This window comes from Poecilia reticulata, chromosome 19 (genome assembly GCF_904066995.2).
Source record: "Poecilia reticulata chromosome 19, P_reticulata-male-v2, whole genome shotgun sequence".
Lineage (NCBI taxonomy): Eukaryota > Metazoa > Chordata > Actinopteri > Cyprinodontiformes > Poeciliidae > Poecilia > Poecilia reticulata.
Genome location: NC_088848.1, coordinates 1,291,842 through 1,315,702, shown reverse-complemented (window position 1 = coordinate 1,315,702; position 23,861 = coordinate 1,291,842). Strand labels below are relative to the sequence as shown.

The window sequence follows — 23,861 nt, the reverse complement described above, 5'->3', positions numbered from 1 at the left end:
AAAATCATAAATCAACATTCATAAAGACGTCTTTATGTTTATGACAGTGTCATGTCAGTCTTATGCACACCCTTCAACTAAAGTGTTACCGAAAAGGAGAAACATGAAGAAGAGGAAGCTTTTCTGAGAGGCAGTGAAGCAACACATTGCTTTGTAAACCAGATTATAAAGAACCAAGCAGAGGTTCCAGGGACTACCAGCGGTGGCTTGAGTTAGATGTATTACATAATGTGAACTTACACTATAACCCGTGTTAAACACACAATCAACCGTAGGAATGATGAAGAACAAACATGAGGTTAGGACTGGAGACGCTCAAAACTGAAATTATGACGAGACAAAATCCACACCATCATCATCATCATCATCATCATCATCAATCATTTGCTTTAATTCTGCCAGGAATACATTATAATGATCTCAGTAACTTTGGGCAGTTCCAGAAACTAACCAGGCTCTGCTGGATTTGACTGAACTGACAGTAACATAATGTAAATTACTTGGTCATTTCTCTGTAAGGCTGTAATTGATATGAACACATTTTACTCAGAAGCAGAAAAACAACCGCAAAGAAAAAAAATCCTGAAAGGTTTGCATAATAACATGTAGCAACGCTCCTCTACATAATTATCTGACTGCATGGTGACGACTGCATGGTGATGAGGGCCGTCCACGTAGAACTGAGGTCACACAGGCTCCAGCTGATTCCCTCTCACCGACTCACATAAAACCAGCCTCCGTAATTTAGGTGTGACTGGTGGTGCGTTCACACTGCAGCCTGAAGCGACCCAAATCCGATTCTTTTGACGTAATGCGACCTGTATCCGATCTTTTCATGGCAGTGTGAACAGCTCAGGTCGGATTCTTTTAGAATGTGACCCATATCCGATACGTATCCGATTCAAATGCGACCATAACGTCCAGGCCGCATTCATCCGAACTGAACGTCACTGATTCTCAACAAATCTCACTATTCTGCTCCTGATACGAGCAAGAGGGAAGAAAAACAACAAACATGACGGATTATATGAGGATTAAGTTGTTAATTTGCTGCTCCGGTTGGACAACAACTTCAAATACAAGCTAAGCTCCACTGTTAGCCTCCATGTTTACTTCCGCAAACACTAAGCACTTCTTCTTTTTATGGCGGTTGGCAGAACACTGAGAACGCTCTGCTGAGACGCTATTGCGCCCTCTACTGCGCATGTGGGACACTTTCAGGTCGTTTGCCCGTTTACACTGCAGAACACATACAGGAAGCATTTACTGGCAGTGAGAACGGACCTGGCAAAAAAAAAATCTGAATTTTTTTTTTTTTTTCCAAGTTTATTTGATAGGGACAGACACACATTTACATAGACAAACTGAATAAAACAGCAGTCCCATGTTAGCATCATGGTGCAATAGCAACAGCTAATTCGCAGCACTTGGGTCACTTCAGGCTGCAGTGTGAACACACCCTATGTACCCCAACATTAAACTTGCCTACATGACAGTGCGGTGGTCAAGTGCTCTCGTTTTCCGTTCAGGCGCCTGCCGGAAATCAAAACCCTCCCTGACAAGAGTCAGCACTTTGCATAGAAAGGCCTGATGTGGTGACATGGTGTAACAGGCCATGGATAGTATTGTGTGGTTTGATATGGTATGGCATAATGTGGCATGGTGGGATATTGTATGATTTATATAGCGTGGTATGGTTTTGTATGACATGGGATGGTATGTCATGATGAGGCATGTCCTGATGCGGCATGTCATGATGCGGCATGTCATGACGAGGCATTTCATGATGAGGCATGTCATGATGTGGCATGTCATGATGCGGCATGTCGTGATGAGGCATGTCCTGATGCGGTATGTCATGACGAGGCATTTCATGATGAGGCATGTCATGATGTGGCATTTCATGATGTGGCATGTCATGATGAGGCATGTCCTGATGCGGTATGTCATGACGAGGCATTTCATGATGTGGCATGTCATGATGCGGCATGTCGTGATGCGGCATGTCGTGATGCGGCATGTCGTGATGCGGCATGTCGTGATGCGGCATGTCGTGACGCGGCATGTCGTGACGCGGCATGTCGTGACGCGGCATGTCGTGACGAGGTATGTCGTGATGAGGCATGTCCTGATGCGGCATGTCGTGATGCGGCATGTCGTGGATGCGGCATGTCGTGATGAGGTATGTCGTGATGAGGCATGTCGTGATGCGGCATGTCGTGATGCGGCATGTCGTGATGAGGTATGTCATGATGAGGCATGTCCTGATGCGGCATGTCGTGATGCGGCATGTCGTGATGAGGTATGTCATGATGAGGCATGTCGTGATGCGGCATGTCATGACGTGGCATGTCGTGATGAGGCATGTCGTGATGCGGCATGTCATGATGCGGCATGTCCTGATGAGGCATGTCGTGATGCGGCATGTCATGACGTGGCATGTTATGATGCAGCATGTCCTGATGCGGCATGTCATGACGTGGCATGTCGTGATGAGGCATGTCGTGATGAGGCATGTCGTGATGAGGCATGTCGTGATGCGGCATGTCGTGATGCAGCATGTCATGACGTGGCATGTTATGATGCAGCATGTCATGATGAGGTATGTCATGATGAGGCATGTCGTGATGCGGCATGTCATGACGTGGCATGTCGTGATGAGGCATGTCGTGATGCGGCATGTCATGATGCGGCATGTCCTGATGAGGCATGTCGTGATGCGGCATGTCCTGATGAGGCATGTCGTGATGCGGCATGTCATGACGTGGCATGTCCTGATGCGGCATGTCGTGATGAGGCATGTCATGACGTGGCATGTCATGATGAGGCATGTCCTGATGAGGCATGTCATGATGAGGCATGTCCTGATGAGGCATGTTGTGATGAGGCATGTCCTGATGAGGCATGTTGTGATGAGGCATGTCGTGATGCGGCATGTCATGATGCGGCATGTCCTGATGAGGCATGTCGTGATGCGGCATGTCATGACGTGGCATGTTATGATGCAGCATGTCCTGATGCGGCATGTCATGACGTGGCATGTCGTGATGAGGCATGTCGTGATGCGGCATGTCGTGATGCAGCATGTCATGACGTGGCATGTTATGATGCAGCATGTCATGATGAGGTATGTCATGATGAGGCATGTCGTGATGCGGCATGTCATGACGTGGCATGTCGTGATGAGGCATGTCGTGATGCGGCATGTCATGATGCAGCATGTCCTGATGAGGCATGTCGTGATGCGGCATGTCCTGACGTGGCATGTCCTGATGCGGCATGTCGTGATGAGGCATGTCATGACGTGGCATGTCATGATGAGGCATGTCCTGATGAGGCATGTCATGATGAGGCATGTCCTGATGAGGCATGTTGTGATGAGGCATGTCCTGATGAGGCATGTTGTGATGAGGCATGTCCTGATGAGGCATGTCATGACGTGGCATGTTATGATGCAGCATGTCATGATGAGGCATGTTATGATGCAGCATGTCATGATGAGGCATGTCGTGATGCGGCATGTCATGACGTGACATGTCCTGATGCGGTATGTCATGATGAGGCATGTCCTGATGAGGCATGTCCTGATGAGGCATGTCATGACGTGGCATGTTATGATGCAGCATGTCATGATGAGGCATGTCGTGATGCGGCATGTCATGACGTGACATGTCCTGATGCGGTATGTCATGATGCAGTATGTCATGATGAGGCATGTCGTGATGCGGCATGTCATGACGTGACATGTCCTGATGCGGTATGTCATGATGCAGCATGTCATGATGAGGCATGTCGTGATGCGGCATGTCATGACGTGACATGTCCTGATGCGGTATGTCATGATGAGGCATGTCCTGATGAGGCATGTCATGATGAGGCATGTCCTGATGAGGCATGTTGTGATGAGGCATGTCCTGATGAGGCATGTCCTGATGAGGCATGTTGTGATGAGGCATGTCCTGATGAGGCATGTCATGATGCGGCATGTCGTGATGCGGCATGTCGTGACGCGGCATGTCGTGACGCGGCATGTCGTGACGCGGCATGTCGTGATGCGGCATGTCGTGGATGCGGCATGTCGTGATGAGGTATGTCATGATGAGGCATGTCCTGATGCGGCATGTCGTGATGCGGCATGTCGTGATGCGGCATGTCGTGATGAGGTATGTCATGATGAGGCATGTCGTGATGCGGCATGTCGTGATGAGGTATGTCGTGATGAGGCATGTCGTGGATGCGGCATGTCGTGATGAGGTATGTCGTGATGAGGCATGTCGTGATGCGGCATGTCGTGATGCGGCATGTCGTGATGAGGTATGTCATGATGAGGCATGTCCTGATGCGGCATGTCGTGATGCGGCATGTCGTGATGCGGCATGTCGTGATGAGGTATGTCATGATGAGGCATGTCGTGATGCGGCATGTCATGATGCGGCATGTCCTGATGAGGCATGTCGTGATGCGGCATGTCATGACGTGGCATGTTATGATGCAGCATGTCCTGATGCGGCATGTCATGACGTGGCATGTCGTGATGAGGCATGTCGTGATGAGGCATGTCGTGATGCGGCATGTCGTGATGCAGCATGTCATGACGTGGCATGTTATGATGCAGCATGTCATGATGAGGTATGTCATGATGAGGCATGTCGTGATGCGGCATGTCATGACGTGGCATGTCGTGATGCGGCATGTCATGACGTGGCATGTTATGATGCAGCATGTCCTGATGCGGCATGTCGTGATGAGGCATGTCGTGATGCGGCATGTCGTGATGCAGCATGTCATGACGTGGCATGTTATGATGCAGCATGTCATGATGAGGTATGTCATGATGAGGCATGTTGTGATGCGGCATGTCATGACGTGGCATGTCGTGATGAGGCATGTCGTGATGCGGCATGTCATGATGCGGCATGTCCTGATGAGGCATGTCGTGATGCGGCATGTCCTGACGTGGCATGTCATGATGAGGCATGTCCTGATGAGGCATGTCATGATGAGGCATGTCCTGATGAGGCATGTTGTGATGAGGCATGTCATGACGTGGCATGTCATGATGAGGCATGTCATGATGAGGCATGTCCTGATGCGGCATGTCGTGATGAGGCATGTCATGACGTGGCATGTCATGATGAGGCATGTCCTGATGAGGCATGTCATGATGAGGCATGTCCTGATGAGGCATGTCCTGATGAGGCATGTCATGATGAGGCATGTCCTGATGAGGCATGTCCTGATGAGGCATGTCATGACGTGGCATGTTATGATGCAGCATGTCATGATGAGGCATGTCGTGATGCGGCATGTCATGACGTGACATGTCCTGATGCGGTATGTCATGATGAGGCATGTCCTGATGAGGCATGTCGTGACGTGGCATGTTATGATGCAGCATGTCATGATGAGGCATGTCGTGATGCGGCATGTCATGACGTGACATGTCCTGATGCGGTATGTCATGATGAGGCATGTCATGATGAGGCATGTCCTGATGAGGCATGTCGTGACGTGGCATGTTATGATGCAGCATGTCATGATGAGGCATGTCGTGATGCGGCATGTCATGACGTGACATGTCCTGATGCGGTATGTCATGATGAGGCATGTCCTGATGAGGCATGTCATGATGAGGCATGTCCTGATGAGGCATGTTGTGATGAGGCATGTCCTGATGAGGCATGTCCTGATGAGGCATGTTGTGATGAGGCATGTCCTGATGAGGCATGTCCTGATGAGGCATGTTGTGATGAGGCATGTCCTGATGAGGCATGTTGTGATGAGGCATGTCCTGATGAGGCATGTCCTGATGAGGCATGTCATGATGAGGCATGTCCTGATGAGGCATGTCGTGACGTGGCATGTTATGATGCAGCATGTCATGATGAGGCATGTCGTGATGCGGCATGTCATGACGTGACATGTCCTGATGCGGTATGTCATGATGAGGCATGTCCTGATGAGGCATGTCATGATGAGGCATGTCCTGATGAGGCATGTTGTGATGAGGCATGTTGTGATGAGGCATGTCCTGATGAGGCATGTCCTGATGAGGCATGTTGTGATGAGGCATGTCCTGATGAGGCATGTCCTGATGAGGCATGTTGTGATGAGGCATGTCCTGATGAGGCATGTCATGATGCAGCATGTCCTGATGAGGCATGTCATGATGAGGCATGTCCTGATGAGGCATGTCCTGATGAGGCATGTTGTGATGAGGCATGTCCTGATGAGGCATGTCCTGATGAGGCATGTCATGATGAGGCATGTCCTGATGAGGCATGTCGTGACGTGGCATGTTATGATGCAGCATGTCATGACGTGACATGTCCTGATGCGGTATGTCATGATGAGGCATGTCCTGATGAGGCATGTCATGATGAGGCATGTCCTGATGAGGCATGTTGTGATGAGGCATGTTGTGATGAGGCATGTCCTGATGAGGCATGTCCTGATGAGGCATGTTGTGATGAGGCATGTCCTGATGAGGCATGTCCTGATGAGGCATGTTGTGATGAGGCATGTCCTGATGAGGCATGTCATGATGCAGCATGTCATGATGCGGTATGTCATGACGTGGTATGTTATGGTAAATGGCCGGTACTTGTATAGTGCCTCATGACGTCCAAATGACCCCAAACACTTCACTCTACATAATTCACCCATTCACAAACACATTCACACGCTGGTGGTGACAAGCTACTGAACAGTAGCCACAGCTCCTCTGGGACACACTGACAGAGGAGAGGCTGCCATGCACCAGTGCCACATGGCCATGCCAGAGGCAGGAGTAGAACCAGCAACCCACCAAATCAGTATGTATGGTACGGTGCTCTGGGTTGGGACGGTTCGGTCCAGTTCTGTTGGTCCAGCTGTGGGTCGCCTCTCAGCTGTGGGATGTTTCTCGGTTAGTTTCTGAAACGACGGTCTTGTTTCTCTCTGACCTTTTGTCAATGATGTCTGAATTTTTAGATATTATAAAATCACAGTAGAGTCACGACCTTATTAAATGAAGAACATGATAAAGACCTGAGTTTCATTCTGCTTCCGAAAAGGTTCAAGCGAGCTATTAAATAGAAATCACAAATAAATAATTCATCAGAGTTTAAACTGCAGCTTGTGAAGCAGCAGGTCTGATGAGCAGGAAGGGATGCCACTTTATCTCTTAGACTCATCAAACCGTCAGTGGTTTCCTCTATTGCAAGCTCCCTTGCACAAATGAAGAAGTTGACTAAATTCTACATTAAAAATGAACTTCCTTTTATGTTTTAATTTTCCATATTTGTCGTTATTGCTGGTTAAAGAGAGCTTACAGGAGGAGATTCTGATTCAGTGGTTTACCTGCTTTTAGCTCATCGATCAGTGATGAGTTATGATTATATTTTCATTTTGTGATTATTTGATTCTAAGTCTTTCAAAAATTACAAAAAAACACCAGGAAGTTTTGGTTTGCAAATGCAGATTATGACTTTAATCTGTAGACATCTTCTTTCTGACGGGATCAATCGGATTCTCAACCTTCCTGCCAAACCTGTAAATAATCACTAATCAACGGCCAGCATGAGGAAACAAAGCGAAACTGAACATAAAATTGATTTGCTTTGTTGAGTTGTTTTCTCCCGTTTTGTCCCAGAAATCATAAAGCCAGTTCTACAACATGCTTTATTCCTTCACTGTTTAGAACAAGAGCCCAGATGTGATTGGTCAGATGAGAAAATGGAGGAAAAACATCCAGGAAAAACCAAATAGGGAGAATCCTGACTGGTAATTACAGACCACTGATAGGACTCAGAAACAGGACAGACCGTTTGCTGCACAGTTACACATGTTGGGGTTTAATGTGGTTTAACGTTAAAAGGTCAGGTAGTAAATTATTAGAATGTTTTATTGCCTTTTTGTCCTATTTAAATGCCTTTGCAGGTCCCTGTCATTAATTAGTTGGTCTGAAGAGGTCAGATCTGTATTAGGCCTGCTTGTCCTTCCGGTGTTTGGTGTAGAGGACCAAAAGGTACGAGAGGAAGCTGCATCTTAATAAAAAACAGAAATGAAATGGAGCTGGTGGAGGTGACTAATTAAAAAGTCATTGAGTTACTCCAGATCTTGTTGTTTCTATCATCTGAAATGTTCTTCAGGTGGCAGAAGGCCGAGTTTGTAACCGTCTTTATGTGTCTGAAGGTTCAGGTCTGAGTCCATCACTCTGCCCAGATATCAGGCCTGGTTTCTGGTTCTGGTCAGTACTTGGATGGGTTGAGTCACCTGGTGACGTTGTGATGTAGAGCTGTGTGTCATCAGCGTAGATGTGGAAGATAATTTTATCACTTGTTATAATCTGAGCTAGCAGGTAGCAGGAGCATGTGATGTGATTCCTTCAACGCGACGTTTCCTTTGGAAACAAAGAAATCCAGCTCTTTATGCGAGATTCGAACCAGTTGAGTTCTGGACCGGAGAGTCCGACCCAACTCTCCAGTCGATTCAGTAATATGTGATGATCGATACCGAGGTCCAACAGAGCCGGCACTGTGGTTCATCCAGTCTGTGTTTAGATGGATGTCACCGAACACTTTGACTAGGCCAGCCTCTGCGATGCTGTAACCATGGAAACCAGACTGAAAGACGTTGTTGTTCAGAAACTTACTTAAAACAGACGCAGCTTTTTCAACAGTTTGACAGATGAATGGTGTAGAGGAATTTAAAGGTGGTTAAACGTATGGAACATATGAATAAAGAAATGATGGACGGCACTCCGATTCCTTTCTGCTCAAGGCCAAAAGTGGGAAGAGATTTTAATTTGCACATCTGCGGAAACCAAAGACATCACAACTGCATCATTACAGAAATCCAAAATTTCTCTATTTCTCTTTCGGTCATCAAATTTTATCGTCTCAGCTCTACTGGTGTGTATTGGGAAGCTTTGTATTGGCGTTACTGGACTTCATTTGCATTGGAGTTCTGGCTCCGTTTTACACTGGATGTGTGTTTGGAAGTTCAGAGAATTGGGGGTCGACCTCCTGGAATTAAAATCGGCTCCGTGTTCAGAGGACAATGACAGAATGTGCCCCCCCCACCAAGTCTTGGGTTTTCACCAGTCCTCGCTCCTACGCAAGGACTGGCGTCAGCACGACCCCGACGGGAGCCAGACGGTTTCCCTGGAAAAACAACTCCTAAAATTGTATTTCCATTCCATCAATGGGAGGTCAGAGGTCGGCCTGTAGTTCTGCAGCAGTGATTGGTCCAGATTGATCCTGTTTAATCAGTGGTTTGATCACTGCCGTCTTTAAAGCCATGGGGGGGGAAACACCGGATGAGAGCGATGAGGTTTCTGTTCGGATCAGATCAGATGAAATGACAGGCAGGACTTTAAGAAGCTCAACTGGTTTATAATATCTTTTTATGCATTAGTTGTTGAAATTCAGCCATTTTCTGCCTTTGTCATGTGTGGGCAGAGCATTGACACTGGGGTTGATGTGCAGATTGATCATCTAATACTTTTAAATGTCTCTGTGAAGAAGTTGGTAAATTCACTGCAGTAAAAAAATCATCTAATTTACCCTAAAATACCAGCAGCTGTGATTGCCAAAATTTTATCATATTTATAAGGTAAAATTGTATCAACTGCAGAAATGTACTGTATAAATTACAGTAAAATGTTACCATATTTATTGGGCAAGGTTCTGGCAACAGCTGGTATTTTCCTGTAAATTAGATTGCTGTTTTTTTTACAGTGTACAGTCATAATAGAGTTTGTTAATCTGTCACCTAAAAGGCAGGAGGAGGTTTTAAGGACTTCAGTGAATGCTTCTGCTGCTTGTGTCCGTGTTGAGCGATGGCTTCGCCGTCTCTCTCTGCAGGTTTCATTGTGAACCTGGAATCGAGTTCCTGCCATTTTCTTAGCAGTAATAAGTTCTCTCTGATTTAAACTATCTGAGGTTTTAACATCTGAAACGTCTCATTTTGGTAGTAATAAATCAGTAAGGAAGGTCTTTACTCAGAAAGCGTGCCGTTTCCTTGTTGCAGCATTTCGGCGTTTGCTCCAACCCTCCAGCATCGTAACACCACTCAACTTCCTCAACAGCAGTGAATATTTGACTCTACAGTTTTGACTGAGGTCATTTGTCAGAGCCCAGTGGATGAGCCGACTTCTCGTCTGATTTGTTTGGAACGATGACAGGTGGACGGGAACTGCTGCTCCTGGCAGGTAAGGCAGGAAGCCGTTATCAGACCGATACCAGTTGATCTCTAGACATTCACTTTTTACTGGTTTGGCTGGTGGCGTTTTTACTAGATGAGTAACAAAAGCTTTTTAGTTTCTGCCTTCAGTTTCAGTTCAAGTCAGTTCTGTGTTATTGCCGACTCATCGTTTCCTTTAAAACATTTCCAAACCAACAAATATACAAGCAGCAATGCTTCTCGCTTTTTCAGTGTTTTCCTGGTGCAGCAAAACCAGGAATGGTTGGCATGCAGAGGAGATAAATTAGATAAATCACAGGGTGAAACTATTGTATTTTCTGGTCAACCAGTCTTTAAAAAACCCGACTTGCCGATTTTTAAAAATAATTAACATCTAATTGTTGCAAGGTGAGAAAACCCTTCTAATGTTCCGATTTTATTTTATTGAAAAACATTGAACAATGCCTGTAAAATAAAAGAAAGTTGTTTCATCTGTACTTGAGGCAGTTTTATCAAATATAAAAACATTTTCAGCATTTTTGTCCAAACTAAACTAAGTAAACTACACTGAACCAAAATATAAACGGCCATGTCAGATGTTGTTGCCATGTGGAGTTAACAACTGTAACTGAGCATTTGCTGACATTTTATAGAACAAAAGTAATATTTTTCTTGATTTGAGATGAATTTTTAATCCAAACTGCTGTCGGTCAGCATTAATACTCAGTGAGTTGTTGTTTTACTCGGTGCAGGGTGGGGCATGTCCACTGGGTGATCAGACAAAATGAGCAACAGTTGGACAATAAAAGGCCCCAACATGTCACATTATGCCTCCCGTCATAAAGCCTCAGATGTTATGTTGGCATGTTGGATGCAGGGACGTCCAGCAGAGCAGCAGCTGCACGGCTCAGTGTCCGTTATCGGACCGCCGGCCGTTTGAGAGTTGGTTTCCAACAGACTGGCTCTACTGCAGATCCTCCTCATCCTCGTCTGACCGACTCCAGATCACCACATCCAACTTATCCATCTGAGGATGGGCTCAGACCAGCGACACACAGCTGATGAGACTACTGATCATCACACCTCCGAATGTCTGAGCTGCCTGTCAGAAGCCAACTGGGTCACAATCAAACTCCTGAACCCGACCCATATCATGTTCAAAGGACTGTCAACCCGCCACAAACAGCAGAACCACGATGTTATCAAAGCCGATCAGAAATTACTGAAAATATAGCTTGAGATTCTCTATATATATTGCGTAACCCAAATGTTCATAAAACTCTTGTATTTGACATGGGGCTTTATATATATATATATATATATATATATATATATATATATATATATATATGGGGCTTTATATTTTTGTTCAGTGTAGAAGAAAAAATTCAGTTCCTTTAACTTTTTTACATTTCAAAAATACAAACTACAAACCAGAAACAAAGTGCTTTGGAGTATTTTGCTTTTACCAACAGGTTTGGTGTCAGTTGAGGACAAACTAAAGCATGAGGCGTTGAGTTTTAGGTTTCCTTGTGGTGCAAAATGAAAGTGCCCAAATACAGCAGCTTTGTGCAGACGTGACCTGGGGAGTGGGTGTTTTTCAGTCCTCTCTCAAAGATTTAGACTAGAAGAGGACAGTGGTTGACTTTCAGACCTTTGCGATGGTAGATGAGATCAGCAGATAAAGACGGTTTCACATGAAACCAACCGCACCAGAACGTCACTACCTGCTGAAGCACTTAAACTGGTGCCGAACGATCTGTGCATCATTATTAATAACCTATTAATTGACCAAAAACCTCACATGTATTTATGGAACATCAGAATATCTTTTCATTTAGACACTTTAGTTTATCACAAAAACATTAATTCAACTGCATTTCAAATAAATTAATTTCAGTTTGTTTTTTGTGCATGTAGCTTCATTTAGCCTTCTGAATAAAGCTACATCAAAATAAATAAAATAAAAACTAACAAAAGCTGAATTTAAGTCATTTTGTGATTCTAAGTTCTATGTTTTAAATAATGCAGATCTAAATACAAGATTTCATTTTTCTGACTTTAAATATATGATTACCTGAATGTGAAAAAATGTAAACAAATGTAAAACAATTAAAACCAATTGTTGAAGTAATTTCTTAAAAGATTATTTATATAATAGCATTTAGGTGAGTTATTTGTTAAATGTGCAAAATGTAATGAAATATAGCTTGTTTTATAATTGAAGTCCTTTTCCGTTATAAGACGACATGCAGATGAAAAAAATTATCAAAAGTTTTTTTTTTTTACTGATAATCTATCAAACAGAATATTTATATTCTAACATTTTCAAGTTAATTTCAGCTTAAGTTTATGAAATACTTCTAAACTGATCAGAAATGTGTTTGATTACTGAAAACAAATGAACTTTATTTTGATCAATAATGCAGCAGTGATCGCTCTCCTGGTGCGAACTGAGCAGAAACCAACAGGTAATCCAAACCTTCAGACAGATCCTCCATGTTACTTCCTCAGGTCATTTCTACAGACAATAATGCTCTGATTTTTAAATCCTCTGCATCCTTAGTGTACATGACTCCCAACCTGTCACAGATCTTCACTGGAGATTTGCTGTACTTGCACTGCAATGACAGTCAGGATGGGAGCACAGCAATCTGGAAGTTCAATGGCAACAAGGAAACGCAAAGTAACCCCCTGAAGATAGCAGCTGCTTCCTCCAAGGACTCAGGAATCTATAATTGTACAATCAACGGCCAAACAAGCGATGACTTCAACTTCAAAGTTCTAGGTAAAAATACGGAGCTCAAACTCCCAAAGATGAGAAATGAATAGTTCACCGATTATGATGAATGTGTTTGTGTCCAACACAGAATACGTTCCCATCGCATCACTTAGCATCACGACAGGCCAGCCAGTGATGCGCAAGAACGCCAAAGTCCTGCTGGAGCTCACAAACGATGACGGACTGCAGGGATGGCAGTGCAGGGTCAACCGAGGAACGAAGACCAGAACAGTTAAACTGAAATTGAACAACGAAAATCCAACATCATTTATCTTTGAAACTAAAGAACTGATAGTTCCCAAGACCATCTACTGGTGTGAAAAGAAGGATACAGAGGACAGAAGTAACCAGGTTGTTCTCAGGACCACTGGTAGGGTTAATATCAACTTCATGCCCTTATTAGAGACGCATCACCAACAAGTTAATAAATGGCTTAGAAAAAGCCTGGTTTAGTCTGGTCAGTTTGGAAAGCCTTGCCTACCAACCTCTATATAAAACTGTATAAACTACAGTGGACCCCCCGCCTACTCATGCTTCACTAGTCAAGGGTTTTTCTGTGGAAGGTAACTCCAAATTGTCTGCAGAAGATATGCCTAGTCGCAGAGTTTTCATAGAGCATATCTGAAATAGTGTGAAGTGAAATGCTGCTGGACATGCTATCGGTGATGATTGGTAAAACCCCCAGAGATGTAGGCAAGTTAGTTCTTGGGGGTTCTACGTTTTCCTTGGATATCTATGGCTGTCCAAGAAAAGCCATGGATATTCACTGCTGTGATAGTGCTAAAACAGTTTCCACTGGACATAATGCATATTATGATATATTTGAACTATAAAATAGGCAGCTATAACTATGTTTTCCAGTATTCACAGATTTTTAGCTATTTGCAGCATTAGCCAATCCAAATACTGGGGGGTTCGCTGTGGTCTTGTAGTTTATGAATATTAAACTTTACCAGTGCAAAATAATTTCCAAACATAATAAACTTTAAATGCTGTATGAGTATTTTTGGTCTCAAATGTTCTTCTTTCGTTTAATCCCGTTTCAACTGTCTTTCAGACAATGAAGTGACTCTGGAAATGTATCCGTTTCCTGCAATAGCAGGAGAGAAAATGACCCTGAGATGTCTTGTGTGGGGAACAAATGAAGTTACCAAATCTGTCTTCTACAAAGAGAACACCAAAATCAAGAGCGTTCAGGGAGATACGTATGATATCCCTGCAGTTACTGAATCTGAGGTGGGAAGTTATAAGTGTAAAGCCACCTACAGATACAAGGACCAGACAGTCGACCCACATGTATACGATTCTGATGTCCAGGATGTACCTGTCCATGGTATGTAAACTCAGCCGTCTCTTTCTGAATGCCATCGTTATCGTTCTACGTACGGCCGATGTCGTCTATTTACAGTTTGCTGTTCACTGCTCCTGTTTTACTGGAATCGGACTAGCGGCTGTCCTTCTCTCCAGAAGCTGCAGTCAATGCTCCACTGGCGGCTCTTGCCGTTAGCTGGGTTTTCTTTTTATCAGCTTCCTTTGTCTGGTTCTGATCTGGTGAACATGTTATCAGGTCTGATCAACTGTAAAATCAATCGACAGAAGCCCCGCCAATCTTTTTATTTATTTTATTTTAGTTGTGACTAACCAGAGGCTGACTTTTTTGTGCTTTTGGGTCAGTAGTGGTGCAGATGTTGGAGTTCAGGCCTGGAACTCATCAGTATCTTCCTAACTATGGACACCAAAACATCAAATTTGGATAAAATGCTTGTCAAATTAATTTTAACTGAGCTGTTCTTGTTTCACTTAAGTATTGCAGTTAGATGACAATTTATATATCTGCCAGTAAATCTTGTCTGCTGTGACGTCTGCTGGTTTTCTGAAAAAACAGGAACATGTAGAAATTACCAGAAGAGTCTGCCTTTTAAAGAAAGAGCCTCAAATTCAAAGAACTTTGATTTAAAAAATAATAAAATAACTTCAAAATTAATTAATTACAAAATTGCTAATTAGCAATTTACCTCAATAGCTATTGAGGCAGAAATGGTGTTTGAATGACTTTTGGCCCGTCTGTAATGGAGTCGTTCTGCATGTTCCAGTTTGTCCCGTCAGAGCGGTGCTGTCTGACACCATGGGGTGCTCCTGTCCATCATGTGATAGCCAGGGGCCCATCAAGTCATACATGTACTACAAGCAAAATGGTGACTCCTGGACGATGCTCGGTCAAAACCAACATCCAGACGGTGACGGTACTTACCACTGCAGAGCTGTTTTGGTTAACATGAGGACTTTACCCAGCAACTCTGTGACATGTGAGTATCTACTTATAAACCAGCTTCCTCCTGCAAGCTTCCTGCAAGCTTGCAGTTTACTGTAAAAAGTAAACCGCTCAGTGAACTGAGCGAGTTAATCATCAGCGGTCAATCATCCAAACTAGACGAAGATGTAAATTAGTGTCTTCTAGTGACAGTCAGTATCTACTCTCCTCACTGGGGAGCTAGCAACAACGTAGATGGACGCTGAAAACAACTTCAGACCGAACACATTTCGCATGTCAGACGCTTGATATCAAGTGTCGGAATAGCTCTTGATGCGCATTGGGAAGAGTCTCTTGGCTTTTTTCCTCTTCCAGTCACTTTGTACAACGGTGGGGGAAAAACTGAGTGTGTGTCTTGGCTTTAGTGAATGAAAGCAAGTATACGCCTCTGCGCCATGTTTGAATTCAGGTGAGTTTCACCAACTAGCTGTGTGCTCATAAAGCCCAGTTTGACAACCTGCTGATCTCCGTCGGTGCCTACATCTCCTGGCAGGACACCAGTTTCATCCCACCGCTATGGCATTCTCACAGGCCAGTGAATAACATGCTGGAGTCTCTCTGACTGGTAAAAGTTCAGTTCCAGCATCGTTTCACATTAAATGTTCAAAACATTTCAAACATGAGACGTGCTGCCAGACTTCTCATCATGCCATAAACAAATATCCACATAGACATTGCATGTAAACCAGTCGCTTCTGACACTCAAATCGCTTTTGGTCTGAATGCAGGATTACTTCACTTGCAAATTAAACTCGGTAGCCCTGACTTTCCAAGTTGACAGTCCAACCTCGGGAGGCTTTAGGGGTTCAAGCATGACAATCCCATCTGCATGAAACCTTGCTACACCCTACCTGTTGCTATTCTTTCATATCCTGATGTTTCTTTTCAGATAATCGCAGTATTTCTGGACCGGTGATTGGGATCTTGTGTTTCATCGTTCTGTTGGGATTGCTCATTTTCGCCGTGGCATTTTATAAGTGGAATAAGAAGAGAAATGAGAGAGGTTAGTGCCAGTCTTGTTTTGCACTTTTTGACGATGGTGGTGATGGTGGTAGGAGATCAGACCGTAATCGGTGGGTTGCTGGTTTGATTCCTGCTCCAGTCGCCTCGGTGCTCATATCCTTGGGCAAAGCGCTTAACCTGCTGCTGGAGGTGGTCAGAGGGTGCCGGTGCATGGCAGCGGTTCTGACTTGATAAAGCACTATAGAAGTACAAGCCATTTACAATTCTGCTAACACGCATCGTTACATTTCTCTCCTTTATTATTTTAGTGGACATTTACGAGCAAGTCCCGATGAGGCAAGGGGATTCCAATTATGAGGCTATAAACGTGAGGCAAGTGAAAGAGGGTGAATACGACACGCTTCAACCTGGAGCAGAGGGCAGACAGAAGACAGGTGGCGAATACGAAGCACTGACGAAACGGGAAGGCAAAGACGAAGTTTACCACACTCTGGGAGAAAACGTAGCATCGGGGGGAGGAGACGGGGGTTACGAAGCTCTGAAGACAGCAGGAATCCAAAAAGATGAATACGAAACCCTGAAAACCAAGCAACCGGAGAGAGGGACGGGCGCAGAAAGCGGAGGAGACGGGGGTTACGAAGCTCTGAAGACAGCAGGAATCCAAAAGGATGAATATGAAACCCTGAAAACCAAGCAACCGGAGCTGGAGACAGTGGAAGAGATAAAAGAGGAGAAATGAGAGAGAGGCTCTTAGAAGGATGGCGGGTTTCCTTCCACCCAGTGGTGGACAGACCCGCCCAGAAATGATCCTCAAGTCAGAAAATCTAAACATTGACACATTTTCACTCAAGTAAAGTGAAAAGTACATCCAAAACGTTAAAAGTGTTTGGTATAAAGGCGACTCAATACCGAGTAACGGTTTGATCAAGACATCTGATTTAATTTGTTCAAATTGATCATCAGACAAGAAAAACAAAAGTTGCCTGCAAATCCTGGAATTCTAAAGATTAGGAAAAAAATTATTTTGTTCACAATATAAAGTTCATCAAAACGATACTTACAGAAGGTAAAGTATATATTATGATAGAACAAAGTACTTCTACTGACAAGACATACCGTTTACTGTACATTAATCTGACCTACCAATGACACAGCCTATAGAAAATACTACAATTAACTTGTCCAAACAAAAACTGTAGATTTATGTGTTTCTGATAACTAGAGAGAAACTTATTTACTGGACAGAGTAGTCAGAACTATTAACCCATTACTGTTACTTAAAAAATAAGATTACTTAAGTAGAAGTACGGTGAGGTAAAACTACGGCTAGAGCTACGTTTCTATAAACGTTACTAAATTAAATGTGATACTTCTCACTCTTCAAAGCAGTCAGTGACCTGATGCATGTAAAAATACTACTAATAATAATATACATTCAATACATTTCAGTTTATATAAATTGTGTAATTATGGAGAGAAAATGTTTTTGGCTCACCTCTGGTATTTATGTTTATTATTTAAATAATTAAAATTATTAAAATATCAACAGATAGATAGAAGTACAACATTCATTTTGGGAGATAAACAACCAACAAACAAAACATGTCTGGGAGCAGTTTCCACTTTTCTTCTTTTTCAATCATTTTCATACATGTTTTATTGCTTACTTTCATATTTCATGTACTTTGAATTGCAGTAATAAACATTTTCTCATCTCGCTTAAACAGATTAAACTGATGTAACTCATGCTTTAAGTTTTGACAACGTTTGCATTACATTTAAGACTTATGCACAGCTTCAGAATAAGAAAATTAACATTTAGCAGTAAACCATGCAGATCTTTCTATCATAAAATGCAATATTACACGCTTCAGTATTAATCTTACAAATTCCTTTTTTGTTTCCTGTAAACATTTATACAGTATTTTGGTTTTTTTATTCAAATCTGCTCAAATAAAAGTTGAATAAATCACTTTTTGGTCCAGTTGTGTTTTACTTAGGAGTGATAATAAATGACGATAGCAATAAGCCATTTGATGTATTGTTTTAATGTCCAACCAGCTGAAACTTTGGTCATTTTGAGCATTTATTACAAACAAAAACACAAATATTTCAGGACAAACGATGCTTCACCCTCTATGCTTTAGGAAATTATTACATTTTTAAATAAACATTTTGAAAATGTAGAGTTAATCTGATTCAGTTACTATCAGACTCCATGTTGTAAACTGAAGTTTCTTATGCAATTTCTGGAAAAACAGGAACATGTAGAAATTACCAGAAGAGTTTAGTCCGTCTTTTAAAGAAAGAGCCTCAAATTCAAAAAACTTTGATTTAAAAAAATAATAAAATAACTTCAAAGTTAATTCATTAGAAAATTGCTAATTAGTAATTTACCTCAATAGCTATTGAGGAAGAAATGGTGCTACGTGTGAAATAGTTACTGTCACATTCTTACTTTAGTTGAAGACATTTTTTTACCGTTTCTTTAAATCTTTTAATTATTTATCATGTGGGTCTCCATTTTCTTAGTGCCGTAATCCATGTTCATTTTCTCTTCCTTCTTGTCTGCATTTGCCTCCTTAGTAATATATTTGTTGAAATAAAATTCTTACCTAGGTCTGATTGGTGCTTTTATTTAAAATCCGCTAAACCTCCAGCTTCAGAGTTTGTGTTGCTCTTCCACTGAAAACGGCGATAAATCAGCACTTTCCTAAGATGACAGACGAAAAAGCTGGCTAGCTAGCGGTATCGTAGCAGTCTATGGGCGGAACCGCACACGTTGAGAACCGCTATTGCAGACGGAGCTCTTTAAGCCCGGAGACTACAGTTTGGTTGAGGCGGACCGTTTGGTCAAAAGCCGGAAATCTGGCACCCGGCCAGAGCTCTTTAAGCCCTGGAGGAAACCACTGCGCATGTCTGGAGCTCCGCGTGCGAGTAAAGGTGGAGCCGATGGGTGACAACAGACACGTAAGTCACGTTATTGCTTGGATTTTACGGCGTCCCTGAACTTCACATTTTAATGGAAAAAAAGCGCAACGCGACTTGGATGTAACGAGTAACGCGACAGTTTGTAGAAATGTAGTGAAGTAGAAAGTACAGATACTTACTGTAAAATGTAGTGGAGTAAAAGTAGAAAGTATCCATTATTAAATCTACTTAAGTAAAGTACAGATACACGAAAATTGTACTTAAGTACAGTAACGAAGTACTCCTACTTCGTTACTTCCCACCACCGGTTCTCAACCCTTTAAATGCTTTACTTTACTGTTGGGGTTATTGTTAAACAGGAAATACAACCTTGAAGAAAGGATATCTGAGGTAGCTGGAACAGATTTACGGTAAAAGTCAATGAGCTGGGCATCAGTCTCCATGACAGCTTTCAGTGGTTTCAGGCGCATCAGGAAAGTATTTTATTAAATATTGTGACAGTTTCTGAAATTAAAAACTGAAACTGCTACTTAAATATGACAAGGGGTGGAAAAAGAGGAACAATTTTTTTCCACCTACAAATTAAATGGAACCATTTATGTGACGGTTTTGTCAGTTTTTCTTTGCAAAAAGCTGAAGCTCAGTCAGATTGGATGGGAAGTCGCTGTGAGCTCTGCTGACATAACAGTTCATTTGATTTAGGTATGGGATTTGACTGGGCCATTTTTTAATGCTGGATGTATGCTTAGGCATACGATGGTGTTTAAAAGTTACAACATAAATCTGGGTCTTCTTCTTCACCATAGTCTTTTCTTCCCAAACAGCAATTTGGTACACTACCGCCACCAGCAGGTCAGTCTGTGTAACTTTTAAATCAGTTGATCTTGGCTCGTCTTCATCTGCCATCCAGGATTGCCTCGTATTTAGATCCTCCCCGTTACACAAAATAATGATTGTTTTTCATAGATTTAGTTTACAATGACAAACAAAAATCATGTGTTTGCATAGATCTGAAAATGACCCAGCCTTGACATTTACAGTGGCACACATTGTGTTTGTGGTGGTCCAGCATGGTGGGATGGGTTAGAGATCCCTGGTTTTCTCATGGGTAAAGCTTACAACTTTATTTGTGCTCTGCCCACAATTTGTTTCGTTTGTTACTTCATGGCATTAACTTAGCAAAATGTTACCTGTTCCCACATCAATGTTCCAATGTATAGATACTGAAAAAAGTTCAAAAGAAATTATTATATGGGAAAAAAAAACCCCAAGTGAATCAGACTATTTTTAATATAAACAAGAATAAAAAGATGCTATTTGCTGGTGGGATGATGTAACACCACTAGCAAAAGAATATTCTGTGATGTCACTAGTGAGGCCGTCTCAGTAATGTCAAAAACTGTATATATTGAACAGAATTCTGCATATTTTTCATTGCTACATCACTGACTAGTTCAGACATACGTAAAGCTTCATCAGATCGACCGTTCAAGTAATCTAGAAATCGATAGATTTTGGAGAACATATTGAGAGAAATGTCTTATCAAAACCCGAGAAGCCACAATGGAATGATGGGACCCCAGGTGAGAAGGAGCGTCCATCGAAATGTCCAAGGCGGGTTTCCTCCTGTGCACCCGAATGTTTTGCACAAGGAAATCCGAAGGGTGCACTCTCTTTTAGAAATGGAGAGCCCAAAGGTTTGAAGACAACTGAAGACTGACCCAGCTGGAAGCAGAGTTGGAAGAAACAAAACTAGAGTTAAAAAGGCTGAAAGCTCTTAAAGAAGTTTTTATCAACAAGAGCAAAGAGACAAAGAGGGAACTCGAGAGAATGGAGAAGCTTAGTGGTCCAGCAGTTAACTCTGCGAACCTTGCTTCCAAGGTTCACAATGATACAAGATTTAAGAACAAGAAGCAGCTCCACCAACACTTTGTAGAGTTAAAGATGGCCCACCTCCTCAGCCAGGAAGCACTTACATCAGGAATCCAGGCTGAGAGAGAAAAAAACAAAACCTTGCAAGAAGAACTGGACAAACTCCGGGTTTCCCACGAGAAGCTTTGCTCCAAGTATGAATCCGACGTTGCTCTGGCGAGGCAGGGCAACGTCGAAAACAGTTTACAGGCAGAATTGGACCAGGTAAAACGTTCAAAGAACTCAATCAAAAGTATGAAAGAGATGTTTCTGGTCTTAAAGCCAAAGTGGAAACACATGAGAAAGAGCTGGAGCGTGAAAGACAAGCCAATTCAGATAGAGAAAAGAAAGACCTGGAGGAAATCAACAAACTGAGAGAAGATCAAGGCTTTATCTATGAAACAATGACAAAAAAGTTCAGGCGTCTGCAAAACAGCAAAAACAGTTTGCAGGCGAAACTGGACCAGGTAAAACGTTCAAAGAACTCAACCAGAAGTATGAAAGAGATGTTTCTGGTCTTAAAGCCCAAGTGGAAACACATGAGAAAGAGCTGGAGCGTGAGAGACAAGCCAGCTCAGACAGAGCAAAGAAAGATGACCTTGAGCAAATCTACAAACAGAAATATGAAGCGGTGTCAAAAGACGTCCAGACACTGCAGCAGAAATTGAACAAGATCACCAAAGATTTAAAATGTAATTTGTGCCAGTGTGAAATAAGCCATATTTCACTTCAACAGCAGGTGAAAACGCTTCAGATAGAGTCAGGAGACAAAAGCGCACTTGGAGGACAGGCTGCTTCTCAGCAACATGAAAGCCATAAACCACCCTCCGAGAAAACGCAGCAAAAGAAATAGAAATCCAGCAAGAGAAGGAAAGGGCCGCGCAGACGGAGTTAGACAAGATCAAGGATTTATACCAGGTGCTGCAATGTAGATACGAAGCCGATGTTGCTGGACTGAAACACGAAGTAGAAAAATTTCACCAAGTAAGTTGGGAGAGAAATATTAATTTGGAAAGAGCATGTGAGGATCTAGAGCTGGCCAGCTCTCTGACAGATGAGAAGGAAGATCTCCAACAAAAAACATCACCAGAGTTCACAGATTTTCAAGAGGAGGAGGAAGAGAGCCGACCTGACCAAGTTGAAGTCAGGTTGGCTTCTGAGGAGGATTTCTCAGATATGATGGACTTCGCTGGAGGATCCATCCCGGAGAATTTGGACAACATGCAGGATGGTAAAAGGAAAAAACCAAAGCTTTCGATTTGGAAAAGAATGCAAACCTTTATGTGTTTGAAGAAATCGTAAAAAGAAAGAGTGAAGTAAAATCAAGAACATCTTGCTTTAACCATCCTGCCATGCGACACGCCATCATGAGGAGATTTAGAAAGGCCAGTTTTTTTCCTCCCCTTATCCAAATAAAAACAGATCCCCTCCTAACCCAATTCAAAAAGACATTCAAACTTTCAGTCGAATTTGAAATAGAAAAAAAAGTGGGCAGCACGGAGGTGCAGTGGATGGCACTGCAGCTGCACAGAGGACGCGGGACGTGTCTTCGCTGTGTGGAGTTTGCATGATCTCCCTGTACCTGCGTGGGTTTTCTCCAGGTGCTCTGGTTTCCCCCCACACCCCCTAAAACATGTAGGTTAGGTCAATTGGTCAATGTAAATTGGCCCCCCAAAAGAGTGTTAGAAACTGCAAGAATTGGTTTAAAAGGATCAGCTAAGAGTCATGTGGCATCAGCACTACATCCAAGACTATTCCTCCCCAACCTGCTTCCTCTACATCAGCCGTTTCAGTGGCGCAGAGGCTCAACACACAGCTCAATAGTTACAGAAACCTATTCATTTAAGAATTACTATTCTCCTTGTAATTGTAATATTTCTGTTTATTTTCTCACTGTTCTTGTAGTTTTATGGTTTGTCCTTTATTTTACCTTCTCTACTCACTTCTTATGTTCCACTTGGACTTTCTTGTGGTGAAATGTAGCTCATAGTGTTTAAATCTGGAATTTACAAAAAGGTTGACAAAAAGATCATGCAGTGGCTTTTTTGTTTGTTTTTTTCAGGGGGACTGTGGCTGTGGACAGAGTGGTCGTCTTGTGATTAGAAGTTTGTAAGTTCGAGTTCAGCTTCCTCCTGCCACATGTCCAGGCCCCCCTGAGCTCTTTGCCCCTAGTTGCCCCCCGATCTGCTTATCGGTGTAAATGTGTGTGTGGGTGATTGTGACTGCAGTGTGAAGTGCTTTGAGTGGTCAAAATGATTAGCAAGGCTCTACAGGGGCAAAGCACAACCCACGTATTGAGGCCTTGGTCCTTGTGGCGGTGGTCGCAGGTTCAATTCCCGGCCTGGTGACATTTGCTGCATGTCTTCCTTCTCTCTCATTACCTTCTTTCCTGTCGAGCTCTAGTGGTTTTGCTGGCCACTAGAGCCAACAAAACCTTTAAAAAAATACAGCTCTTTCTTAATCTCTCTCTCGTTCTCTTATTCTTAAATAATACATAAGTTACTTAATGCACACACACACACACACACACACATCCCTTCCATTGGCTGCCACCTTGTCGTGGTGGAGGGGTTTGAGTGTCCCAGTGACCAGGAGCTGCAGGGCTTCATGCCTCTGGTTGGGTCACCAATTCAGGTTCTAGGTGAGGAACCAGACCAAGTGCAGCCCAAAGACCCTTATGATGACCACCACTGGAAACAGTGTTGGACATATACATATTTAGTTTACAAAATAAATTTAGCATTAAGCTAAATATTTAGCAAGCTTAATATTTAGTGACCAAGCTATATATTTGGC

At 42.9% G+C, this 23,861-nt stretch overlaps 1 protein-coding gene and 1 long non-coding RNA gene across 2 annotated transcripts in view; one reads left to right on the top strand and one right to left on the bottom strand.

Annotated features, from left to right (window-relative positions):
• LOC145549083 (uncharacterized) overlaps positions 1 to 23,861 on the bottom strand; it is a 29,442-nt gene that overhangs the window by 4,035 nt on the left and 1,546 nt on the right. The gene's annotated exons all lie outside the window — the stretch shown is intronic.
• On the top strand, positions 9,760 to 18,195 carry LOC103481052 (uncharacterized). Its single transcript, XM_008436298.3, has 8 exons — positions 9,760 to 10,195; positions 12,597 to 12,638; positions 12,734 to 12,955; positions 13,038 to 13,319; positions 14,007 to 14,282; positions 15,043 to 15,255; positions 16,150 to 16,263; positions 16,532 to 18,195. The coding sequence occupies exons 1-8, from the start codon at positions 10,162 to 10,164 to the stop codon at positions 16,960 to 16,962; spliced, it is 1,614 nt and encodes a 537-aa protein (XP_008434520.1). The 5' UTR covers positions 9,760 to 10,161; the 3' UTR covers positions 16,963 to 18,195.